The sequence below is a fragment of the Piliocolobus tephrosceles genome, chromosome 16, assembly GCF_002776525.5.
Source record: "Piliocolobus tephrosceles isolate RC106 chromosome 16, ASM277652v3, whole genome shotgun sequence".
In the NCBI taxonomy this organism is placed as follows: Eukaryota; Metazoa; Chordata; class Mammalia; order Primates; family Cercopithecidae; genus Piliocolobus; species Piliocolobus tephrosceles.
Genome location: NC_045449.1, coordinates 34235628 through 34260307, shown reverse-complemented (window position 1 = coordinate 34260307; position 24680 = coordinate 34235628). Strand labels below are relative to the sequence as shown.

At 40.5% G+C, this 24680-nt stretch overlaps 1 protein-coding gene across 5 annotated transcripts in view; it reads left to right on the top strand.

The window, feature by feature from the left end:
- VMP1 (vacuole membrane protein 1) overlaps nucleotides 1–24680 on the top strand; it is a 142304-nt gene that overhangs the window by 60997 nt on the left and 56627 nt on the right. For all 5 annotated transcript variants that reach the window (XM_023204651.2, XM_023204654.2, XM_023204653.3 and 2 more), the window contains one exon: nucleotides 5927–6058. In XM_023204651.2, coding sequence (XP_023060419.1) covers nucleotides 5927–6058 — 132 coding nt within the window. The remainder of the gene's footprint in view (nucleotides 1–5926; nucleotides 6059–24680) is intronic.

Below are 24680 nucleotides of genomic sequence, written 5' to 3'. Positions count from 1 at the left end.
AATTAATTAATTAATTAATTAAAATAAAAACTTTTTTTTTTTTTGAGACGGAGTCTTGCTCTGTTGCCCAGCCTGGAGTGCAGTGGCCGGATCTCAGCTTACTGCAAGCTCCGCCTCCCGGGATCACGCCATTCTCCTGCCTCAGCCTCCCGAGTAGCTGGGACTACAGGCGCCCGCCACCACGCCCAGCTAGTTTTTTTGTATTTTTTAGTAGAGACAGGGTTTCACCGCGTTAGCCAGGATGCTCTCCATCTCCTGACCTCATGATCCGCCCGTCTCGGCCTCCCAAAGTGCTGGGATTACAGGCTTGAGCCACCGCGCCTGGCCTCTTTTTTTTTTTTTTTTAAGACAGAGTTTCGCTCTTGTTGCCCAGGCTGGAGTACAATGGCGCAATCTCACTCACTGCAACCTCCGCCTCCCGGGTTCAAGTGCTTCTGCCTCAGCCTCCTGAGTAGCTGGGATTACAGGCATGCACCACCATGCCTGGCTAATTTTTTGTATTTTTGGTAGAGACAGGGTTTCTCGATGAAAAAGATAGATTTTTTTAAAATTCCTGCTCTCCAGATTTTTATCATTAAACTTACATTTCTTAATATAAAAGCACCATGCTGCAGATTTGCTTGTGCGTCCACTTGACAAAATGTTTTTTCCCCACCTCACCCAACAAAACTTTTTAAAAGTACAAATTCAGAATTTTTGTCTTCCCTAAAATCTTTGAATAAAATTAGCACTCCAAGAAGATGTTGTGTTACCAGTTGGTTTGCATATTTTGTGCGTATTAAATTCTTCTCTAGTTCAAGAAGGATTGAAGGGTAATAAATTTGTATGTAGTAGATGGTTTGGAGGAGAGCTTTCTGAATTATTGGTTGACTATACATACCACTTATTTTGCAATAAGGAAGCCAGTCATTCTCTCTCCTTAATTAAACTTAGGCTGTCAGTTTTTAGTGTTCCAACAATTTATGTTTTGTTTTACATATAAACAGATGTAAACTTAGACTGACAGTTTTTAGTGTTCCAACAATTTATGTTTTGTTTTGCATATAAACAATGTAAAGAATTTTGTATTTGTGTCTTATACAAATATATATTTGAATTTTGTAGAGAATCATAAAATTGTTTTGTAAGGATTATGAAATGATGAGACTTCAGTATCTAATTTGAGATAAATAAATGTCTGTATCTAGGATATAATGTGTTTTGGGACACCTGCCTGGATGACTAAATTCCCTTGTATTTATTTGCATAATTAGAGAGTACTGACTCATGATTCCCATTGTTTCTTGCTAATACGGGAAAACACGAGGAGAATTAAACTAAAATATAACAGTAAATATAGTCAACTATGTGTAAGACAGTATACAGCTCTTGATTTCATTTCAGTTCATTATGTCATCTGGGATCAGCTTCAAGATAATTGAGAAGAGAATGAGAAAGGGTATAGATAGAACAATATAAACTATTAGTTAATGTTAGCTGAAGTTGAGTGAGAGTATATTAAATTCATTTTATAATTCTCTGCACCTTTGGAAAATCTCCCATAGAAAAAAGTAGGACGGAAAGTGTAACATTTTATTCAAAACATGAACTTCTCCTAAGTTCAAATGTTAAGTCAAATGTTTAACAGTTCTGAAAGCAATCATGTGATTCAAACTCATGACAAATTTCCTTAAAGTTAAGAAGGAAGTAACTTTTCCTTGTCACTAATTTAGTTACCCTGAGATATAGTTTATATCAGAAAAAGATAAATACTTGATCTTTATTATACCAATTTTTAAAATAATAAGTTGGTTCTCTAGCATCCTCCAAAGTTGACCAACATTACCGATTTGTGTGTGTGTGTGTGGTTTTTTTTGAGACAGAGTCTCACTCTGTCACCCAGGCTAGACTGTAGTAGCTTGATCACAACTCACGGCAGCCTGGACCTCCTGGGCCCAGGTGATCCTCCCACCTCAGCCTCCCAAGTAGCTGGGACCACAAGTGCATAATTTTTTGTAGAGACAGTCTCATTATGTTGCCCAGGCTGGTCTGGAACTCATGTACATAAGCAATACGCCTACCTCAGCCTCCCAAAGTTCGGGATTATAGGTGTGAGCCATGACGTCTGACCAGCTTTTCTTGTTTAGCAATATATATGATTTGGTTTTTGCCTATATCCATGTATATATGTCTCTCCTGCCTTCTCTGTTTTTTGACTAAATATAGGCTTAATCTTTTGACAGTTAAGTATTCTTTTTCTCTTTTGTTGGAGATAGAGTCTTGCTTTGTCACCCATAAGCTGGCTGCAACCTCTGCCTCCTGGGTTCAAGCAATCCTCATGCCTCAGACTCCCAGGTAGCTGGGACTACAGGTGTGCACCACCACACCCAGCTAATTGTTTGTATTTTAGTAGAGCCGGGGTTTCGCCATGTTGCCCAGACTGTTCTCAAACTCCTGGGCTCAGGCAATCCACCCCCCTCGTCCTCCCAAAGTGCTGGGATTCCAGGTGTGAGGCACTGCGCCTGGACTCTTTTTCAAAATTCTTGTTTCAAGTGTGGATAATGTAGTTACACATGGAAATTGTTGGTTCCACCCATTGTGAATACAAAATGTTTGATTTGGTCCCTTGGGAATTCTTTTTGAGGCATTTGGAGGCAGAACCATAAGACAGAGCAAACTGAAATGCTTAACATTGCTTTTTAAGAACTAGCAGAGCGGCCGGGCGCGGTGGCTCACGCCTGTAATCCCAGCACTTTGGGAGGCCGAGGCGGGCGGATCACAAGGTCAGGAGATCGAGATCACGGTGAAACCCCATCTCTACTAAAAATACAAAAAATTAGCCGGGCGCCATGGCGGGCGCCTGTAGTCCCAGCTACTCCAGAGGCTGAGGCAGGAGAATGATGGGACCCCGGGAGGTGGAGCTTGCAGTGAGCCCAGATTGCACCATTGCATTCCAGCGAGGGGGACAGAGCGAGACTCCTTCTCAAAAAAAAAAAGAACTAGCAGAGCTTTTTCATTCACTGTGTATGGCTCAAAGTTGAAAATTTCCCTAGAGACTATGTGCCTGTTGCATTATTAACTATCCTGTGTTTAAGCCATTTAAGTCCAAACCAAGTTACTAGTTCATAAACCTTTGTTTTCCTTATCTTTAATGTCACAGCGGGTCACGGTGGCTCACACCTGTGATCCTAGCACTTTGAGAGGCAAGGTGGGAGGATTACTTGAGCCCAGGAATTTAAGACCAGCCTGGGCAACATAGTGAGACCTCATCTCTTTTAAAAAAAAAAAAAAAGCAGAAAACAGAAATCCTGGTTGGGCACACTGGCTCACACCTATAATCCCAGCACTTTGGGAAACCAAGGCGGAGTAACACTTGAGCCCAAGAGTTCGAGACCAGCCCTGGCAACATAGCAGGACCTCGTCTCTACAAAAAAGAAAATTTTTTGAGACAGAGTCTTGCTCTCTTACCCAGGCTGGCACGATCTTGGCTCACTGCAACCTCCACCTCCCAGATTCAAGCATTCTTCTGCCTCAACCCCAAAATTTTTTTTAAAACTAGCTGAGCGGCCGAGTACGGTGGCTCACACCTGTAATCCCAGCACTTTAGGAGGCTGAGGCTGAGGCGGGTGGATCATGATGTCAGGAGTTCAAGACCAGCCTGACCAAGATGGTAAAACCCTGTCTCTACTAAAACTACAAAATTAGCCGGGTGCAGTGGCAGGCACCTGTAATCCCAGCTACTCAGGAGGCTGAGGCAGGAGAATCGCTTGAACCCAAGTGGCAAAGGTTGGAGTGAGCCAAGATAGCACCACTGCACTCCAGCCTGGGCGACAGAGTGACACTCTGTCTCTAAAAAAAAAGCTAGCTGAGCACGGTAGCATATGCATATAGTTCCAGCTATTCAGGGGACTGAGGTGGGATCACTTGAGCCTGAGCCTGGGTGGTTGAGGCTGCGGTGAGCTATGATCGTGCAACTGCACTTTAGCCTGGTGACAGAGAGAGACAGTATCTCTAAAGAAAAGGAAAAAGTTGGACCGGGCGCGGTGGCTCACGCCTGTAATCTCAGCACTTTGGGAGGCCGAGGAGGGCGGATCACGAGGTCAAGAGATCAAGACCATCCTGGCTAAAATGGTGAAACCCCATCTCTACTAAAAATACAAAAAATTAGCCAGACGAGGTGGCGGGCGCCCGTAGTCCCAGCTACTTGGGTGGCTGAGGCAGGAGAATGGCGTGAACCTGGGGGGCGGAGCCTGCAGTGAGCCGAGATCACGCCACTGCACTCCAGCCTGGATAACGGACAAACAGACATTATATCTCATGATAGAAATACACACACACAAAAAAGGAAAAAGTCCACCAAGTGAGTGGAATATGAGTCAATGTCATGAGGAAATAAACATTTTTCCTGTAGTGAAAACTTATTTGCTGGGTGCGATGGCTCACACCTGTAATCCCAGCACTTTGGAAGGCCAGGGTAGGTGGATCACCTAAAGTCAGGAGTTCAAGACCAGCCTGGCCAACATAGTGAAACCCTGACCCTACTGAAAATACAAGAATTAGCCGGACATGGTGGCACACACCTGTAGTCCCAGCTACTGGGGAGGCTGAGGCAGGAGAATTGCCAAGATTGTGCCACTGCACTCAAGCCTTCATGACAGAGTGAGATGCCATCTCGAAAATAAAAGAAAAGAAAAAAAGAAAACTTATTCATCCTAATGTTTAGTTTTCAAAGGGCTTCCTGACCACAATTTGTTAAAAGTTTTAACTCAACAGAAGAAACACTGTATTTAAATTAAAGCAACTTCTGAAGTTCCAGAAGATTTCCTAGATAATTTTTATCTATACTGTTGAATTTTTTTTTTTTTTTTTTGAGACGGAGTCTCGCTCTGTCACCCAGGCTGGAGTGCAGTGGCTGGATCTCAGCTCACTGCAAGCTCTGCCTCCCAGGTTTACACCATTCTCCTGCCTCAGCCTCCCGAGTAGCTGGGACTATAGGCGCCCACCACATCGCCCGGCTAGTTTTTTGTATTTTTTAGTAGAGACGGGGTTTCACCCTGTTAGCCAGGGTGGTCTCGATCTCCGGACCTCGTGATCCGCCCGTCTCAGCCTCCCAAAGTGCTGGGATTACAGGCTTGAGCCACCACGCCCAGCTTTTTTTTTTTTTTTTAAGATAGAGTCTTGCTCTGTTGCCAGGCTGGAGTGTAGTGGTGCAATCTCAGCTCACTGCGACCTCCGCCTCCCAAGTTCAAGTGATTCTCCTGCCTCAGCCTCCAAAGTAGCTGGGACTACAAGTGTGCGCCACCACACTCAGCTGATTTTTGTATTTTTAGTAGAGATGGGGTTTCACCATATTGGCCAGGATGGTCTCGATCTCTTGACCTCGGGATCCACCACCTCGGCCTCCCAAAGTGCTGGGATTACAGGCGTGAGCCACCATGACCGGCCACTGGTGAATTCTTAATACCAGATCATTTAGATATCAGAAAGGTGGGGGGGCACAAATGATAAAAATAACAGAGTCTAAGTAGAGATTCTAGAGAACTAAAATTTACTTAATGTCTACAATGCGCCAGGTGTTGTCTCAAGATTTTTTTTTTTTTTTTTTCCCATAGACAGGAATCTCACAATGTTGCCCAGGCTGGCCTCAAACTCCTGGGCTCAGGTGATCTTCCTGCCTCAGCATCCTAAGTAGCTATGGCTACAGGTGCGTGCCACTGTGCCTGGCTTGTCTTAAGGGTTTTATATGTATTATCTTGCCCAGCATCAAATAGGTCAGAATTAGAGCCAGGATTCAAACTCTTATTATTTTGGTTATGTAGCGTGTACTTTCCCCCAATATATTGCATCTCAAAATGCTTCTGGTGATATAGAAGAGTATGGGTTTGATCTATTAAGTGTCACCATTGAGAACAGAACCTCATTGTAAGTATTTTGGTTTTTCACCTAGGGTATCGGTACAGCAATTGGAGAGCTGCCTCCATATTTCATGGCCAGAGCAGCTCGCCTCTCAGGTGCTGAACCAGATGATGAAGAGTATCAGGAATTTGAAGAGATGCTGGAACATGCAGAGTCTGCACAAGTAAGAACAGTGGGGATAGAAAATAGAACACTTTACTTATTCCTAAAGAGGCTATTAAGGTAAAATTGTTAGTAGTTACTCTGAAGAACAAAACTGCTAAAGTAAAAAAAAAAAGAAAGAAAGAAAAATACTACTTGAAATAGAATATTTAGAAAGGTCAAAATATAAAAGATAATCTTGATCTTAGAATAGAAAATTACAGAAAAATGCAATAAGACAACTCTTAATACACTAAAACACCTTATCAGAAACCAGGGTAAATTAATGTTGCCAATGATGTTAAGGAGCTGAAACTTGCTTTCTCCACTGTTTGTTTAGAGATATTACCAAGCAGACTGCTGCTTTGAGTCCAAAATAATAGAACTTCTGAATTAATTGTTAAACATAACATCAAAGGCCAGATGTGGTAGCTCACTCCTGTAATCCCAGCACGTTGAGGACCCAAGGCAGGAGGATTGCATAAGCCCAGGAGTTTGAGGCTGCAAGTGAGCTATGATCATCCCACTGTACTCTGGCCTGAGCCACAGACCCTGTCTTTAAAAAAAGAAAGAAAGAGAGAAAGAAATCTTATTATATGGCTATATCTATAGTGGCCCTTTCCTCCCTTGAAAGCAGCTTCATTCTGTATTCCACAGAGTGTACAGAGCTGCTGAAATGTTTGCTAGGGGAGTATATGAATTACATCAAATTCTTAAGTAGTTACTAAAACTTTAAACTAGTAAGCAGTATGTAGTAGTATATATGACAATAGTAATAGTAGAACTTTTTCTTTCTTTGCTTCTTTCTTCCTTTTTTTTTTTTTGTTTTTTTTTGTTTTGTTTGTTTTTGATTCAGGGTCTCACTCTGTCACTCAGGCTGGAGTGCAGTGATATAATCATAGCTTACTGCAGCTTCAAACTCTTAGGCTCCAACCAGGTGTGGTAGCTCATGCCTGTAATCCCAGCATTTTGGGAGGCCAAGGTGGGCAGATCACTTGAGCCTAGGAGTTTGAGATCAGCCTGGGCAACAGCGAGACCTTGTCTCTACAAAAAATTTTTTTCCTTTTTTTTTTTTTTTTTTCCTTTTTTTGAGATGGAGTCTCACTCTGTTGCCCAGGCTGGTGTGCAGTGGCAGTCTCGAGTGGCTGGGACTATAGGCGCCTGCCACCATGCTCAGCTAATATTTTGTATTTTGTTTAGTAGAGACGAGGTTTCACCATGTTAGCCAGATGGTCTTGATCTCCTGACCTCGTGATCCACCCGCCTCAGCCTCCCAAAGTGCTGGGATTACAGGCATGAGCCACCACGCCTGGCCTGCAAAAAAATTTTTAAAAAGCTTAGCTGGGCCTAGTGGCGCATGCTTGTAGTCCTAGCTACTTGGGAGGCTGAGTTGGGAGGATCACTTGAGACTGGGAGGCAAAGATTGCAGTGAGCCCTGATTGTGCCACTGTACTCCAGCCTCGGCGAAAGAATGGGACTGTCTCAAAAAACACAAGTTATTCACCAGCCTCAATCTCTCAAGTAGCTGGGACTACAGTTATGTACCACTATGACCAGATAATTTTTATTTTTTGTAGAGACAGGGTCCCACTATGTTGCCCAGGCTGGCCTCATCTAAACTCCTGGGCTCAAGTGATCCTCCCACCTTGGCCTCCCAAAATGCTGGGGTTACAGGCGTGAGCCACCACGCCTGACCTGAACTTTCTTTTTGAATAATATTTAACAATTCAAACTATTCAGCAGTTCAGTCTTTCCTTTGCCTTAGTCAGATTAATGAATGCCCTGGAGTATTCTAGACAGTGTCCTCAAGATGAGCAAGGTAAACTTTCAAAACAGAAAAATACTAAATGCTAGGCCTAGGCAAGCAGTAACATAATTGGTTGAGGCTTTTTTGACCTAATCACAATCTGTGTATCAGCCTCTATCTCAATTGTCTCAACAGAGTGTTTCGTTTTCAGGAAAATTCCTAAGAACATTGTTGAAAGATTGAATCTCCATCTTCAAGTCAGATAGGCTTTTAAAAAATGCATTTTTACCCAGAAATTTGGGAGGCTGAGGCAGGAGGAGTGCTTGAGGCCAGAAATTCAAGACCAGCCTAGGCAACATGGCAAGATCTCATCTCTACAAAAAATGAAAAATTAGCTGTGTAGGATGGTGCATTTCTGTAGTCCCTGCTACTTGGGAGGCTAAAGCAGGAGCATTGCATGAGCCCAGGAGGTTGAGGCTGCAGTGAGCTACATTTGCACTACTGTACTCTGGGCAACAGAGCAAGACCCCACCTGAAAAAAAAAGAAGCATTATGAAATAGAATTTAACCAAGTATGGTTATGGTTTTTAATTAAATACAAAACTTCCAAATGTGTATTTAGAATAGTCAGATATAAAACAAATGAAATAAAGAGCCATGAACATCTGCTCTTTGTGGAAAGAGCAAGTTGCCCTGGTATCTGCTTTACCTTATCTGCCAACCAAATATTATGCCTGTCATGACATCATAATGTTTATATTAATGCTAATAATTATTACAAATATAAACTTTTAAAATTATTTTTAGCATTTTAAAAATCCAATATCTAATATGACCCTTGTGTTAACTCTGAGGGAGTTTGAAAAGGTACCATTCTTCTAACTTTATAGAAAACTGTAGATATAGTTGTTACTGCCCAAATTTCACATACTTATAGGTAGAACAAAAACTCAGAATGCCAGCATTACTGGTATATTCCGATTACTGAAGCCAGTCTGTCCACAGAGGTAGATGGGTGAGACTTGTGACAACTGGTAGTTCTTTGAGTTATGGCACTAACTAATGTATACCATTTAGCATCTCTAAAATTCTTTTTTATCTATATGAAATCAGCAAGTTGAAGTGGAATAAGTATAAGGTGGCTTACAGCTACACATTTTTATGCTATGACTTGGATTCCAAATGGGTATGAGAGTTGTTCTCTCATAAGTAAACTAAGGTACTATGATTATTTCTCTTTTTTTTTTTTTAAAGCTTTTTTTCTTGGAATTAACATTTTCAAATTTGCATAGTCTTTAAATCTCTGGCTTGCCTTCTCTCCCCTCCAACAGCTCTGTAAAAACACCTCATGATACCACTTTCCACTTGGTAACACAAATAAAATCGTATCAACTCCATTTTTTTTATCATGAAGTCATATCTCTGGAGCCCTCCTTGCTCCCACTTCATTCTGGAATTGCTATTCAGTTGGCCTTCTGCACAGTTGCTTCTGTCTTGGTTTAGATTTCTTGTCTTCCTCCTTCTTAATTTACACCCTCATTTTGCTTGAACATATTCTGCTGTAGCTTCCTGTGAAAGGGGGAGTAAATGGAAAAATGTGATGCCTTACATTCTAAACTAGCATGTTCTTCATTCACAATTAATTAACTGAATATAGGATTGTGGGTTGAAAATCACTTTTTATACTTAGAATTTGGAAGGCATTTTTTTTTTTTTTTTTTTTTTTTTTTTTTTTTTTTTTTTTTTTTTTTGAGACGGAGTCTTGCTGTGTCTCCTGGGCTGGAGTGCAGTGGCCGGATCTCAGCTCACTGCAAGCTCCACCTCCCGGGTTTTACGCCATTCTCCTGCCTCAGCCTCCGGAGTAGCTGGGACTACAGGCGCCCGCCACCTCGCCCGGCTAGTTTTTTGTATTTTTAGTAGAGACGGGGTTTCACTGTGTTAGCCAGGATGGTCTCGATCTCCTGACCTCATGATCCGCCCGTCTCGGCCTCCCGAAGTGCTGGGATTACAGGCTTGAGCCACCGCGCCCGGCCGGAAGGCATTTTATACTTAGAATTTGGAAGAATTTGGAAGACAATGCCTTCAAGTTTCTGTAATTGGTATCCAGAGCACTGATGCCCTTCTGAGTCCTCTTTATAAGCAGTCTACTTTTGTTTTGTTTGTTTGTTTTTCTCTCTAGAAGCTTTTAGGTTCATTATCTGAGGTACAGTCTTTTTAAAATGTATTCTGGGTTTGGCACGGTGGCTCACACCTGTAATCTCAGCACTTTGGGAGGCCAAGGTGGGTGGATCACCTATGGTCAGGAGTTCAAGACCAGCCTGGCCAACATGGTGAAACCCCATCTCTACTAAAAATAAAAACAAATTAGCTGGGCGTGGCAGCATGCGCCTGTAGTCCCAGCTACTTGGGAGGCTGAGACAGGAGCATTGCTTGAACCCTGGAGGCGAAGGTTGTGGTGAGCCAAGATCATGCCACTGCACTCGAGCCTGCACGACACAGCAAGACTCCATCTCAAAACAAAACAAAAAACAAATAAAATGTACTCTGATAGGTGCTCAGAAAACTTGTTCCTTAGTTTTGGGAAATATTCCTGTATTTTTTATGTGAGAATTTTCCCTCTTTAGTCTCTATTCTTGCTTCCTGGAATTCTAGTTGCTTCAGTGTTAGGCCTTCTATGCCCATCCTTTTAATTCTTTAAACCTTTTTGCTTCTAATATTTATCTCATTTTACTACCTATGAGATTTCCCACCCAAGTTTATCTTCTAAGTCTTATATCGAAATGTTTTTCTGCTGTTACATATTTATTTTCAAAAAGCAATTTGTATGTATTTTTCAGGCATCATCTTTTCTATTTGTTCAATTTGGAGTTTGAGGCTTTCCTCAAAGCCTGATAATCCTTATTTGTCTGTTTATATAAGAATAAGACACTTAAAAGCTAAGTGGAAGCTGTGTGTGTAGAGGCCAGGTGTGGTGATGGTAAGGCTTCCCTATTGTACTGTCAAGTGGCATCCAGGCTTACTGTTTACTGAGAACCTCCATGTATCAGTGTCTATTGATCTTTTCTTGGGGATAGTTCAGTTTCTCCATGATGGATCCTTCAATTTCTTGCCTAGGCAATACAGACAGTCCCTGACTTACAATGATTCGACTTATGATTGTTCACCTTTACAATGGTATGAAAGTGATACACATTCAGTACAAACCATAGGTCGAATTTTGGATTTTGATCTTTTCCCGAGCTAGCGATATGTGGTACCATACTCTCACACAATGCCAGATAGCAGCAGTGAGCCACAGCTCCCAGTCAGCCAGGTGATCATGAGGGTAAACGTCCATACTCCGCAGTATACTGTAATTTTGCCCAACTATAGGCTAATGTAAGTCTTCTGAGGATGTCTAAGGGAGGCTAGGCTAAGCTATGATGTTTGGTAGGTTAGACGTATTCAATGCATTTTTGATTTACGATATATTCAACTACAAAGGGATTAAGACATGTCACCCATTGTAAGTCAAAGAACATCTATATCAGCCTTGCTGCTGACATGCTAAAGCTAGACTGGGGAAGAGTGATTAGAGATCTCCATTTAGTATGTGGACTGTTGCTTAACTCACTTTCTGTTCCATCTGTGAATACCTACACAAACACAAGCACAAGTATGTCCAGAGCCCAGAACATTCACTTCTGTCTAGAGACTATGTCTCCTACTTATACGGGAGAGAGAGTTGCCTGGCTATGCTGAGTAGGGATGGGACCTGGGAGTCTTTTGCATTCTCCTTGTTTTCAGCCCTATGCCAGCCTCTTCTGGCAGTTCTGCTAAAGAGCTCTTTTGGAGTTTTGTGGGGCAAAGTATTTTGCTTCTCTTCCATATCCCTCCCCTGTATGGTCTCAAGTATAATCTTTTCTTCTATTTGTCCTGTCCTCATTTATTAATGCTAACTTCATCAAATATTGAGTTCTCGTTTCTGTTTTCTATGTTTTGGGGTTGTTTTTAGAACAAAGAGTATTCCAGTTGTCTGTTACTGAGTAACAAATCACCTCAATATTTAGTGGTTTAAACTAAGAAAAGTCATTTGTATTGCTCACAGAGTGCAATGAGTGCCTTGTCTCTGTGTGATATCTCTCAGGGATCCCATCCATAGCACACCCTACATTGGCTAGAATATCAGACTGGAAGACTTATTTCATTCTTTGCAGGGTTTTGATTTTAGAATTTTAAATAATGAATTTCATAAGCTTATTGCCATCTAAAAGCTCAATTCCAAAAACTAAGATCTTCTAGAATTTGATGAAGAATTCTTTATTTTATCCATATAATTTGAGCTCTTGAAGACTTTGACCATTTCTTTTCTCAGTCTTTATCTATCTACTGTTGGGGTAATAATCTTTTTCTTACATCTCTTCTATCCCTGATTAGTTACTTTTTGAGGGGATCTTCTCTGATTCCACTTTTTCTTTGAGTCACGGAAACCAGACCGCACACAATACTTCTGTTGGTTATGAGGTTTGGCTATTTTCATCCTGCAAAGCCAATAATTAAAATCACTATTTTAAGATAAACTGTACATTTCTCAGTCCCTAATTTCATATTTGCTTATTTATATTGAAAAATCCAGTGAGGAAAATGTACACACATACTGTTTCATGTTCTTTGTTAGAAATCATATACTGTTGCCTGGTGCAGTGGCTCACATCTGTAGTTCCAGCACTTTGGGAGACCAAGGCAGGTGGATCACTTGAGGTCAGGAGTTCGAGACCAGCCTGGCCAATGTGGTGAAACCCCATCTTTACCAAAAATACAGAAAATTAGCTGGGTATGGTAGTAGTACTGTGCTTACCATACCATAATGTAGCAATATTTTCTGGCGCCATCTCGGCTGACTGCAACCTCCGCCTTTTGGGTTCAAGCAACTCTCTTGCCTCAGCCTCACAAGTAGATGGGATTACAGGCATCCACCACCACGCCTGGCTAATTTTTTGTATTTTCAGTAGAGATGGGATTTCACCATGTTGGCCAGGCTGGTCTCGAACTACTGACCTCAGGTGATCCACCGGCCTGGGCCTCCCAGAGTGCTGGGATTACAGGCGTGAGCCCCTGTGCCCAGCCTGATTTTTCTTTTCTTTATTCCTTTTCATGATTTTTTCACCAGTTTCCATCAATTTTGTGGCCTATTATAGATTTCAGTGGATGTGGATGTAATTTTCCTTACATACTTTTTCCCAGTTTCAGATAAGTTTTACAAGATTTTTAATTTTTATTTATTTGTTTATAGTTGTTTTTCAGTGGAAGGGGTGAGGGAGAATAGGTGGAAAGAGACTATTCCGGTTTTCCGTGTTATAAATTATCTGAGAGGGTACTAATGTTTTAATTGTTGTTCAAAGGAGAGTTTCTTGCTATGGCTTGGCAAAGAAGATTTTCAGTGCTTTCAATGATGAATTTGTCTTAGGCCCTTTGCTTATATTACGTTTTACAGATCTGCGTATTTGTTAATTATACAAGTGCTTTTAGTAATAAGATTCTTACATTCCAGAAGTATTGTAAAGTAAAAAGTGAAAGCTCACATACCTTCTCCCCAGCATAGTAGGGTAATAATCACTGTATTCCAGACTGCTTTCTTTGCATACATAACTTTTTATAAAAATTAGAATCATACTATAAATGTTAGTCACAAGTTCCTTCTTCACAGTATCATAGACATGTGATACCGATGTTATTATAAAATTATTTTTTATTACAAAGTGATACATCTCATTGTAGAAAATTGGTGAGTGCCCTTTAGTCTTTTCTGTATAAATATTTATATACCTAAGAGTGAAATCATATTGTTTGTTGTTTTGTGACTTGATTTGAATCCAAAAATATTAACATTTTTCTACTCCATCAAATATTTTCACATCTTGGCTATAACAAGTTTTTTTCTTATTATAAAGTATGTTTATTATAATGAAATGCTGAAAATACAAATAAAAAAGAAGAAATAGAATGTTCATCTAACTGGTGCATGTATCTATTTTTTATAATGTATTTTTCATTTTCTTACTGGTTTACATATTTAAGAAGATGCTCTTTGTCATATGCTGCCAGTATTTTTCCTTATTCCCAGTAGTATTTCCATGTCATTTACTGGGTATGTTTTGTTATATTTTACTTTTTTTGAGACAGAATCTCCCTGTGTCGCTATGCTAAAGTGCAGTGGCGTGATCTTGGCTCCGCCTCCCAGGTTCAAGTGATTCTCTTGCCTCAACCTCCCAAGTAGCTGGGATTACAGGCACATGCCACCACGCCCAGCTAATTTTTGTATTTTTAGTAGAAATGGGGTTTCACCATGTTGGCCAGGCTGGTCTCGAGCTCCCAACCTCAAGTGATCTGCCAGCCTCGGCCCCCCAAGTTTTGGGATTACAGGCGTGAGCCACCACGCCTGGCCTGTATTTTCTTTTAGTACTTTTATGGTTTTATTCTTTTATGTTTAAGTCTTTAATGTATGAAAGTATTTTTACATATGATATGATATAGGAATCTTTTTCTTTCTGAGGTAATTAACTAACTGTATATTGTTCCAACACTGTTTTCCAAGTGATTTTAATATCTTAGTTTAAAGGATACTGGGTTCTCATTTGCTAAGCTATAACTTTACTGACATCTTTCTAATCTCATCTTATTGGTTATCATTTACAAATTCTTATAGTAATCAATTTAGCAAAGATCCAAAGTTTATCTGACTTTGTTGCTGGGATCTGCTCATAGATAACGTGTATTTGGTAAAACCTCCAATTTCATAGAAGCAATAAAATATGGAAAAGTTGGGTCAACTGTAGCTAAAACAGCAAATTAAGTAAAATCAGTAACTATGAGTGGAAATTTAAATTTTAAGATTGCATGAGAATGAGTTAGAAAATATGATTTTTTATTCTTGAAGGGAAAACCCTGTAGTAGAATAAGTTTATCAGCCAAAAAAGTGAAAACAAAACAAAACAAAAAACACTTGGCTCTCATTGCTTTGCCATGTGCTCTCCAACTAGGTTAAATGCTGTATGTGATTTTACTAAGAAATTGTTGTGGCCACGAGGGTGGATCACCAGGTCAGGAGATCGAGACCATCCTGGCTAACACGGTGAAACCCCGTCTCTACTAAAAAATACAAAAAATTAGCCGGGCGAGGTGGCGGGCGCCTGTAGTCCCAGCTACTCCAGAGGCTGAGGCAGGAGAATGGCGTAAACCCGGGAGGCGGAGCTTGCAGTGAGCCGAGATTGCCCCACTGCACTCCAGCCTGGATGACAGAGTGAGACTCCATCTCAAAAAAAAAAACGAAAAAAGAAATTGTTGTTATGAAACAATTTTATTTGCTTAAACTCCAGTGTTGACTAATGGTTGGATGTCATACTATAGATGTTTTAAGGAGGGGAAAAAAAAGATGACTAAAGCATTTATTTGTATTCTGATTTATTATGATACCTGCTGTATTTTTCTGAGTACAATGTTGAGATTAGGCAGTATTTTTCCACTTAGCTGACTTCCTTTAGCTCTTGGCTTTCTATCATGTTTCCACTAGATGTCTGTGAGAGGCACACATGAATGAATGTAGCTTCCTCTGACCTTGAGCAATTTTAGCGTCATTTATAAAAGTTAGGTCTAGATAGCTGTTTATGTGCTTTGTAGACTATTTTATGCAAGGTTTAATTATTATCTTTATGATCTTCTTTTCCTTCTTGGTTCCTGTGTTCTGTTAATGCTATCACCATCCTAACAATCGCTTTGGGTCAAAATCTGAGTCATCTGACTCCCGCCTTTCCTCCCGCCCCCAGTAATTAATTCTTTAAGGCCTGTTGATTCTATCTCCATAGTATCTTATATGCCCTCTCTTCTCCCTTCCCACTACTGGTTCAGGCCTTTATCAACCCTTACCTAAATATTGCCAGCGGCTTCCTAGTAGGACTACTCTTTACTAGTTTTTTTCTCCCAATCTTTTCCCACACAAAGTAACCAAAATAATTTTCTGAAAAATATCTCTACTTGTGGAACGTTGCTTCTCAAAAATCTGTGATGGCTCCCACTGTGTATAGAGTGAAATCTAAACTATTTAACCCAGTTTTCTTCATTACTTGGCCCCAACCTACAACTATTTCTGATTTCCCTTTAACAGTTTTTTATCCTCTGCATTGATGGTTTTCAAGTTGAACTTTAAAAAGCTGCTAGAATACCCATTCAACATCAAAAATTGTGTGTGTGTGTGTGTGTGTGTGTGTGATTGGAGGGAGGGAGGGAGGGAGGGAGAGGGAGAGAGATTTCTTTTAATTAAAGAACTCTGAAGTTTTTAAGTTTAAAAATTACTGACCTGATCATTTGCAATAATTTAACTTTTTCCTCTACCACTGTGCGGTATTGTTCTTTTTCATAACTTTACTTAGTGTGTCATTTCTTCCCATCTGCATGTCTACTTTTTCAGTTTTCTTACCTTTCGATTTATGTGCTGCTGGCTTCTTTGTGAACTATTTTATGATTCCCTTCCTACCCCTACCTCACCCCCTTCGCTCCTCTCAGATTGTCTCTGAATTCCTATCTCAGCCCAGCTATGTCTTTCTTGTGTCACTTATCACATTCTACCTTCTTTTAAAACTATTTATAGAGTTTTCTTATCTCTCTAGGAGTCTGTAAACTCCTTCAGAAGGGGGCTTAAAAATGCGTGTATTTTCAACAATGCCTGCCTACTCTTGCACATACTACTCATGCAGTGGATACTTTGAATAGATGATGAAATAACAGTAAGAAAAAGTGTAGCATTACATGAAACATGTCCATTAATATTCAGTCTTATTTTGCTGTAAAATGTAATTGAACACCAGTAATTTTACAAAGAAAGGAAGATTTAACTGTTTTGCATCTTTGAGTTTAATAGTCATCTGAGAGCAATTGTCATCTGAAGATAATGTAAAAGACACCAAGTTAAATGACTTGCAAATTTTTTTAGACTTAGAAATTTTAATTCACATTGAGTAAAACAACTCTTGTAAAATTATATACTTTATACTTTAGAAATAAATGAAGATTCTTCTGATTTGTTTATTCTCTAAGCTATATAACCAAAAAGGAAAATTAAAGATACTTTAAGAATAAAAGAATTTGAAAAATAAAAGAACTTATTTGCATGATGTATCCTGAAAAATTAGGGCAGCCAGTATTACTGAAGTAATGGAGGAGTCTGGGAGTGGTTGTGGTATTTTTGTATTTAAAGCTTACACAATAGAGGAGAAATGTTGTTGTACATATTTACTTACAAGGATATGTTTTGAATAAGTTTAGTTTCCTAAATGCCATCTGTTTTAATGACCTGCTACTTGGATTCTTTCTCACAGTGTTAGGTTGCTGACTATGTGAAATTTCCTGCTGCTGCTTATTGCTATCAGAATAGGAAATTTAAAATTAAATCAGAAATGTAAAAGTCTTAAAACTTCGCATTTTCAAAGAATATCGTGAAAACATATTCAGGCTCATGCCTGTAATCCCAGCACTTTGGGATTCACACAGGTGAATCATTTGAGATCAGGGGTTCAAGACCAGCCTGGCCAACATGGTGAAACCTTGTATCTACTAAAAATGCAAAAATTAGCTGGGCATGATGGCAGGCACATGTAATCCCAGCTACTTGGGAGGCTGAGGCACGAGAATTGCTTGAACCAGAGAGGCGGAGGTTCCAGTGAGCCGAGATCAGACCACCGCACTCCAGCCTAGGTGACAAAGTGAGATTCCATCTCAAAAAAAAAATAGTATGAGTTTTTTTCCCTCTATTTTCCTATCAATTAGCTTGTCTTTCTGTTGAGTATCGTTCGTGAGTCTGCAGACCATTTTAGGCTGAATATTTCCCCAAAGGCTATTTTGTAGTTTCGGAGTTTAATCTTACTTTAAGGGAACATTTTTAGGTTCTATTTAGGACTATAGTAATTAAAGTAATTAATACTCAATAATTGCTACCTACTCTGTATATTGAAGCTAAATCCCCAAATTGAGTTTTAATACTAGCATCTTTTACCTTACTAATTTGTATTAAATTTAAGGCTGAAAAAAGTCTTATTTTTTAGCTTAATAGGATCTTTGTCCTTTTCAGAAGTTTCTAGCTATTTACATTATTTTACTAGTGAAAATATAAAACCAAAAAACAGTTTATCCATTGTAATGGTAGTTCTCATTCTTATGACCAATGCCTTTTTTTAAATATAGTAAAATAAAATAAACATTTATCTAGTGAACATCCCTTTCCAAAGTGTAGGGTCAAAGTGAAGGATTCTTTTAATAATGATAGAATATGTGTTTGATCATTTGAGTTTAAAGACTATGGGAAAGGAATTGATAAGATTATTTACATACTCACGAAAAAGTGCTTTGGCATTCCACTAATGCTATTCACTTAAGCACATTTTCCTATGAAGTGTGTGCAGTTGCAGTTACCTACACTGTGTCAATGCCTGCCGGTTTTTCCTGCTGTGAAGTTTTTCCTTTACATATATAGATTCATGAAAGAGTTTATGGTGTAGATGATCTGAAACTAAACAGGACACATTTTCATACACTTTAGTACCATTTGAACACTCTGGGTGTCAGTTGTTGCTGGGACCTGTTTTTGACTCTGATGAACCTTTACTGGTTGTGGTTTGTCTGGCCATCACATGACTTCTCTGAAAATTCCCCCTCCCCTTCATTTCCAGTAAACTGTTTGAGCAGGAGTGAGTCACAGTGAAACCAGCTTCCCTGTAACCACAGGGCTTGTTAAAGAATTTGTCAACGTGGACTCTAGAGGGTTTGCATCAAGCTTTGCAGTAACTGTTACGGTTTGTGTTCCATCAGGAGTTCCACAGAAAAGCTTCCTGCTTGCAGGATCTCTTGCTTGTTTGCAAAGAGTTAAAACTGATAAACTTTACCGTAGTGAATATGAGAGACACATGTTAAACACACTTCTTTATCATTAAAGGCATTGTCAAAACTACCAAGAATTAGTGTAGTTTCTCTTTTCATAATCAACCAACCACACCCCAATAATGTTTAGTTTTTGAAAAGGCAGGCCTGGTAGATAGTCTTTCACAGTTGGCTCATGATTTTATCACAAAGTACCATCAGAATTAAGCAACTTTAAGTGGTCTTGATCGATTCTGTTACAGGATATTTTGACTATTCGCGCAGTTACGTGTGGGTACCAAAGGTAACTTACTTGCATTTTATTCGTCAAGAAAAGGTAGCATTTAGAGTAATTCTGGAGTTGTAATGTCTAAGCACACTTAGCATGATTTATAGTGGAATTCTTCATGCCCCTTTTACTTGCTTTCTCTAGAAGCATTTACTTTATTTTGAACTCTTGCTACCTCACTCACAGACTTTAATCTTTCTCCCTTTTAATTTCTTCTATTTCTTTAACTCATTCGCATATTATCAACAAGGAAAGACAGTTGCAATGTGATGCAAACTGTTAATTGAATGGTCAATGGGAAACTTGTCTTCTCACCACACTCTTTTTACATGCACATTACTGTATTTAGCCTTGTCACCTTTAGCTAGACTTACTTATTTAAAAAATAAATTTAGGCCAGGCACAATGGCTCACGCCTGTAATCCCAGCACTTTGGGAGGCCAAGGCAGGTGGATCACCTGAGGTCAGGAGTTTGAGACCGGCTTGGCCAACATGGTGAAACCCCATCTCTACTAAAAATACAAAAATTAGTCAGGTGTGGTGGAGGCTGAGGCATGAGAATCGCTTGAACCAGGGAGGCAGAGGATGCAGTGAGCTGAGATCGCACCACTACACTGCAGCCTGGGTGACAGAGTGAACTTTGTCTCAAAAAAAAAAAAAATTAATTTAGTGAAAACTTTTAAACTCAACCTCCTAAAAATTACTTTTATTCTGCTTACACTTTTGTAACAAAATAGGAAAAACATTCTAGAAAATGTTGAAGCTAGTTATTCCTCACAGGAAAAAAATATACAATAATGAAGTTTAAAATTGTTTATGTTCTAACCAAGCTGTCAGTCATCAAACTAAATAAAAAAAAAATTATTTGTTTTGATGACAAAGCAATTAGCATTGAAACCAGATGATTTTCAAATGAAAATAAGAGGTTAATACAGCCTAATCATTAATAAGGAAAGTAAGAATAAATATTTAAGGTTTTTCTTGTTAGGTTGCTTTGCACATTGGAGTAGAAAATAGTTTTGGGCCGAGCGCGTTGGCTTAGGCCCGTAATCCCAGCACTTTGGGAGGCTGAGGCGGCAGATCACAAAGTCAGGAGCTCCAGACCAGCCTGGCCAAGATGGTGAAACACTATCTCTACTAAAAATACAAAAATTACTCGGGTTGTTGGAGGGCGCCAGTAGTCCCAACTACTCAGGAGGCTGAAGCAGGAGAATCACTTGAACGCAGGAGGCGTCGGTTGTAGAGAGCTGAGATCCCGCTATTGCACTCTAGCCTGGGTGATAGAGACTCACTCTCCAAAAAAAAAAAGAGAGAGAAGAGAAAAGAAAATCATTTCGTGGCCAGGCATGGTGGCTCACACCTGTATTCCCAGCACTTTGGGAAGCCGAGGCGAGCAGATTACCTGAGGTCAGGAGTTCCAGACAAGCCTGGCCAATAATGGCGAAACCCTGTCTCTACTAAAACTACAAAAAAATTAGCTGGGTGTGCTGGTGGGTGCCTATAGTCCCAGCTACTTGGGAGGCTGAGGTAGAAGAACTGCTTGAACTTAGAGGCAGAAGTTGCAGTGAGCTGCGATCACGCCACTGCACTCCAGCCTGGGCAACAGAACTAGACTCCATCTAAAAAAGAAGAAAGAAAGAAAGAAAGAAAATAATTTTCTCTTATGTCGGCGTGTTCTTTTCACTTCCACACCTGTTTGCAGATACGGGGGCGGAAAAAGCACTGGATAAGCATTAGGTTACCTTTGTTAAACTAAAGGGTTTTTTTTGGGTTTTTTGTTTTTTTTATTTTTTCAGTTTTGTGTTTCAAGCACCTTTTATAAAATGCCTTTAGAAAGGCCCCTTTTGGTCCGGGCACCGTGGCTCTCGCCTGTAATCCTAGCACTTTGGGAGGCCGAGGCGGGCAGATCACGAGGTCAGGAGATTGAGACCATCTTGGCTAACACGGTGAAACCCCGTCTCTACTAAAAATATAAAAAATTAGCCTGGCGTGGTGGCACGTGCCTGTAGTCCCAGCTACTAGGGAGACTGAGGCAGGAGAATCCCTCGAACCCAGGAAGCAGAGATTGCAGTGAGCCAAAAAAAAAAAAAGACAAGAAGAAAAGAAAGGCCCCTTTTGGCTGAGCTCTGTGGCTTATGCCTGTAATCCCAGCACTTTGGGAGGCCAAGGTGGGCAGATCACGAGGTCAGGAGTTCGAGACCAGCCTGACCAATATGGTGAAACCCCATCTCTACTAAAAATACAAAAACTGGCTGGGCGTGGTGGCACGCACCTGTAGTCCCAGTTACTCAGGAGGCTGAGGCAGGAGAATTGCTTGAATCTGGAAGGCAGAGGTTGCAATGAGCCAAGATTATGCCACTGCACTCCAGCGTGGGTGACAAAGCAGGTCTCAAAAAAAAAAAAAGATCCCTTTATTGAAACTTGGACCAACAGACTACTTACACTTCTTTATTTTTGCTTATGAGTTTGTAAATCAGTAACATGCTAAGTACAAACCCACCGTGTTACATAACTGCTTAGTGCTTTGAGGGGTACATCAGAGTTTAATGGGAGACCTGGACAGCAGAAAACTATTTTGCTCATTTCCTATTGCAAAGGTGCCTTTCTTTCTAATTAGCCAAGATATTTGGTTTGTCGTGATCAATCTGTAGTTCTTTCTGTTTTTTTTTTTTTTTTTTTTTTTGAAGCGGAGTCTCACTCTGTCGCCCAGGCTGGAGTACAGTGGTGTGATCTTAGCTCACTGCAACCTCCACCTCCCGAGTTCAAGCGATTCTCCTGCCTCAGCCTCCCAAGTAGCTGGGACTACAAGCACACGCCACCACGCCCAGCTATTTTTTTGTATTTCTAGTGGAGACAGGGTTTCACCATATTGACCAGGCTGGTCTGGAACTCTTGACCTCAGGTGATCTACCCACCTCAGCCTCCCAAAGTGCAGGGATTACAGACATGAGCCACCGTGCTTGGCTCCAATCTGCAGTTCTTTCTTGCTTAGTATTTAAGGAGATTTCCCTCAATAGAGTCTCCTTCCCATTTTTGCTATCTTACAACTTCAAAATATGACTATCATGCTTTTAAACTAAGACCCTATGAAGAGATCTAAAGAAATGGGTATGATAATTCATTCAGTGTTCCCTTCAAAAGTAGGGATATATTTTAGACTTTTTTGTTCCATTCCCTGACATGGGTCTGCATCGATTAACTTATCTAAATTTCCAAAAATTTATATTTTTACTACTTGTAGTAAAGACTGTAAGTTGATAGCCCATCATATAAAGCAGTGCTTCCATTTTGTTTTAAATTTACCTCTCTTAAGGTATAAAGTTTAGCCAGGCACAGGGTGGCTCAGGCCTGTAATTCCAGCACTTTGGGAGGCCGAGGCAGGCAGATCACTTGCGATCAGGAGTTTGAGACTAGCCTGGCCAACATGGTGAAACTCCATCTCTGCTAAAAATACAAAAATTAGCCAGGCAGTAGTGGCATGTGCCTGTAATCCCAGCTACTGGGGAGGCTGAGGCAGGAGAATCACTTGAACCCAGGGGGCAGAGGCTGCAGTGAGCCACGATCACGCCACTGCACTCCAGTCTGGGCGACAGAGCAAGACTCCGTCTCAAAAAAAAAAAAAAAAAAGTTATAAAGTTTACACTCAGTTATTCTGATATTGTAAAATTTGTCAGATACTTCTCATTTCCTCTCATATTTTTCATAGCTTTATGGAGTTCACTTAGCTTCCTCTTCAGCCTTTCTAGAGAATGTAATTATTCACTTTTTGTGTCCAACAGCCCCCAAATCTCAATTATTTTTTCCATGGACCTTTATCTAATCCGTTTATATCTCTCCTAGCATGAAATCATAACTGCACATGATGAAAGTCACAACTGCACATGATTTTCCAGAGGCAGTTGCCACATAACTACTCATTTTTCATATTTCTAAAATCATGGGCCTGTTTAGCAATGCATTTTGCTGACATTTTTAATAAACAATTTAAGATTGCTCCCAGTTCCCTTTTTTTTTCTTTTTTCTTTTTCTTTTTTTTTTTTTTGAAACAGAGTCTCACTCTGTCACCCAAGCTAGAGTGCTCACTGCTCCACCTCCCTGGTTCAAGTGATTCTCCTGCTTCTGCCTCCCTAGTAACTGGGATTACAGGCCACCACGCCCAGCTAATTCTGTATTTTTAATAGAGATGGGGTTTCACCATGTTGGCCAAGCTGATCTCAAACTCCTGACCTCAAATGATCTGCCCACCTTGGCCTCCCAAAATGCTGGGATTACAGGCATGAGCCACCATGCCTGGCCCCATTGTTTTATGTTTAAATAAGTTTTCCCTAAACATGTTATCTTACCATTGTCTATATTGAAGATGACCTGCCACTTGCTTGCTAAAGTGTGCAAAGTCTTTCAGTTTACTGTTATGAATTTAGCATCTCCTACTTTAGATATAATTTCAACTGTAGATTTGGAACTTAAACTCTGCATTTCTTTTTCCAGGGCCATTTATAAATTTGTTAAGATTAGTTCTATTGGCCGGGTGCCGTGGCTCATACTTATAATCCCAGCACTTCGGGATACTGAGGTAGGAGGATCGCTTGAGCCAAGGAGTTCAAGGCCAACCTGGGCAACATAGTGAGACCCCACCTCTAAAAACAAAAAAAGTTGAAAAATTAATCAGACATGATGGCATGCACCTATAGCCCCAGATACTTAGGAGGCTGAGGCAGGAGGATTGCTTGAGCCCAAGAGGTCAGGGCTGCAGTGAACTATGATGGCACCACTGTACTCCAGCTAGACGGCAGAGCAAGACTCTGTCTCAAAACCAAAAAAAAGATTGGCTCTACCTCAGAAAAGAATGTCACTGTTGACATTTCCCATAATAGAGAAGTTCCCATTTATCTTTTTCCTTTGTTTTTAGTCTCTTAAGTTTCCTGTCTCTGACCGTTTTGTGAATTCCATACAGATTTAGTTTTCTTTTTTTGAGACGGAGTCTCGCTCTGTCGCCCAGGCTGGAGTGCAGTGGCCGGATCTCAGCTCACTGCAAGCTCCGCCTCCCGGATTTAGGCCATTCTCCTGCCTCAGCCTCCCGAGTAGCTGGGACTACAGGCGCCCGCCACCTCGCCCGGCTAGTTTTTTGTATTTTTTTTAGTAGAGACAGGGTTTCACCGGGTTAGCCAGGATGGTCTCGATCTCCTGACCTCGTGATTCGCCCGCCTCGGCCTCCCAAAGTGCTGGGATTACAGGCTTGAGCCACCGCGCCCGGCCCAGATTTAGTTTTCATAGCTTTGCATGTTTAAGTCAAGTTATCTCACTATTTTGACTTTTTTCTTTTTTTCTCTACAGACTAGTATTATTGTTATGTTTTATACATAGCAGATTGTCCTCTACTGTTTTTTTAAATTTCAGTTTGATCTAAATAATTATCAGATGAGTGGCTGGGCATGGTGGCTCATGCCTGTAATCCCAGCACTTTGGGAGGCTGAGGTGGGAGAGTAACTTGGAGCCCAGGAGTTCAAGACCAGACTGGGCAAAATAGTAACACCCCCATCTCTTTTTTTTTTTTTTTTTTTGAGACAGAGTTTCACTCTTGTTCCCCAGGCTGGAGTGCAATGGCGCAATCTTGGCTTACCACAACCTCTGCCTCCCGGGTTCAAGCAATTCTCCTGCCTTGGCCTCCCAAAGTGGTAGGATTATAGGGATGTGCCACCATGCCCAGCTAATTTTGTAATTTTT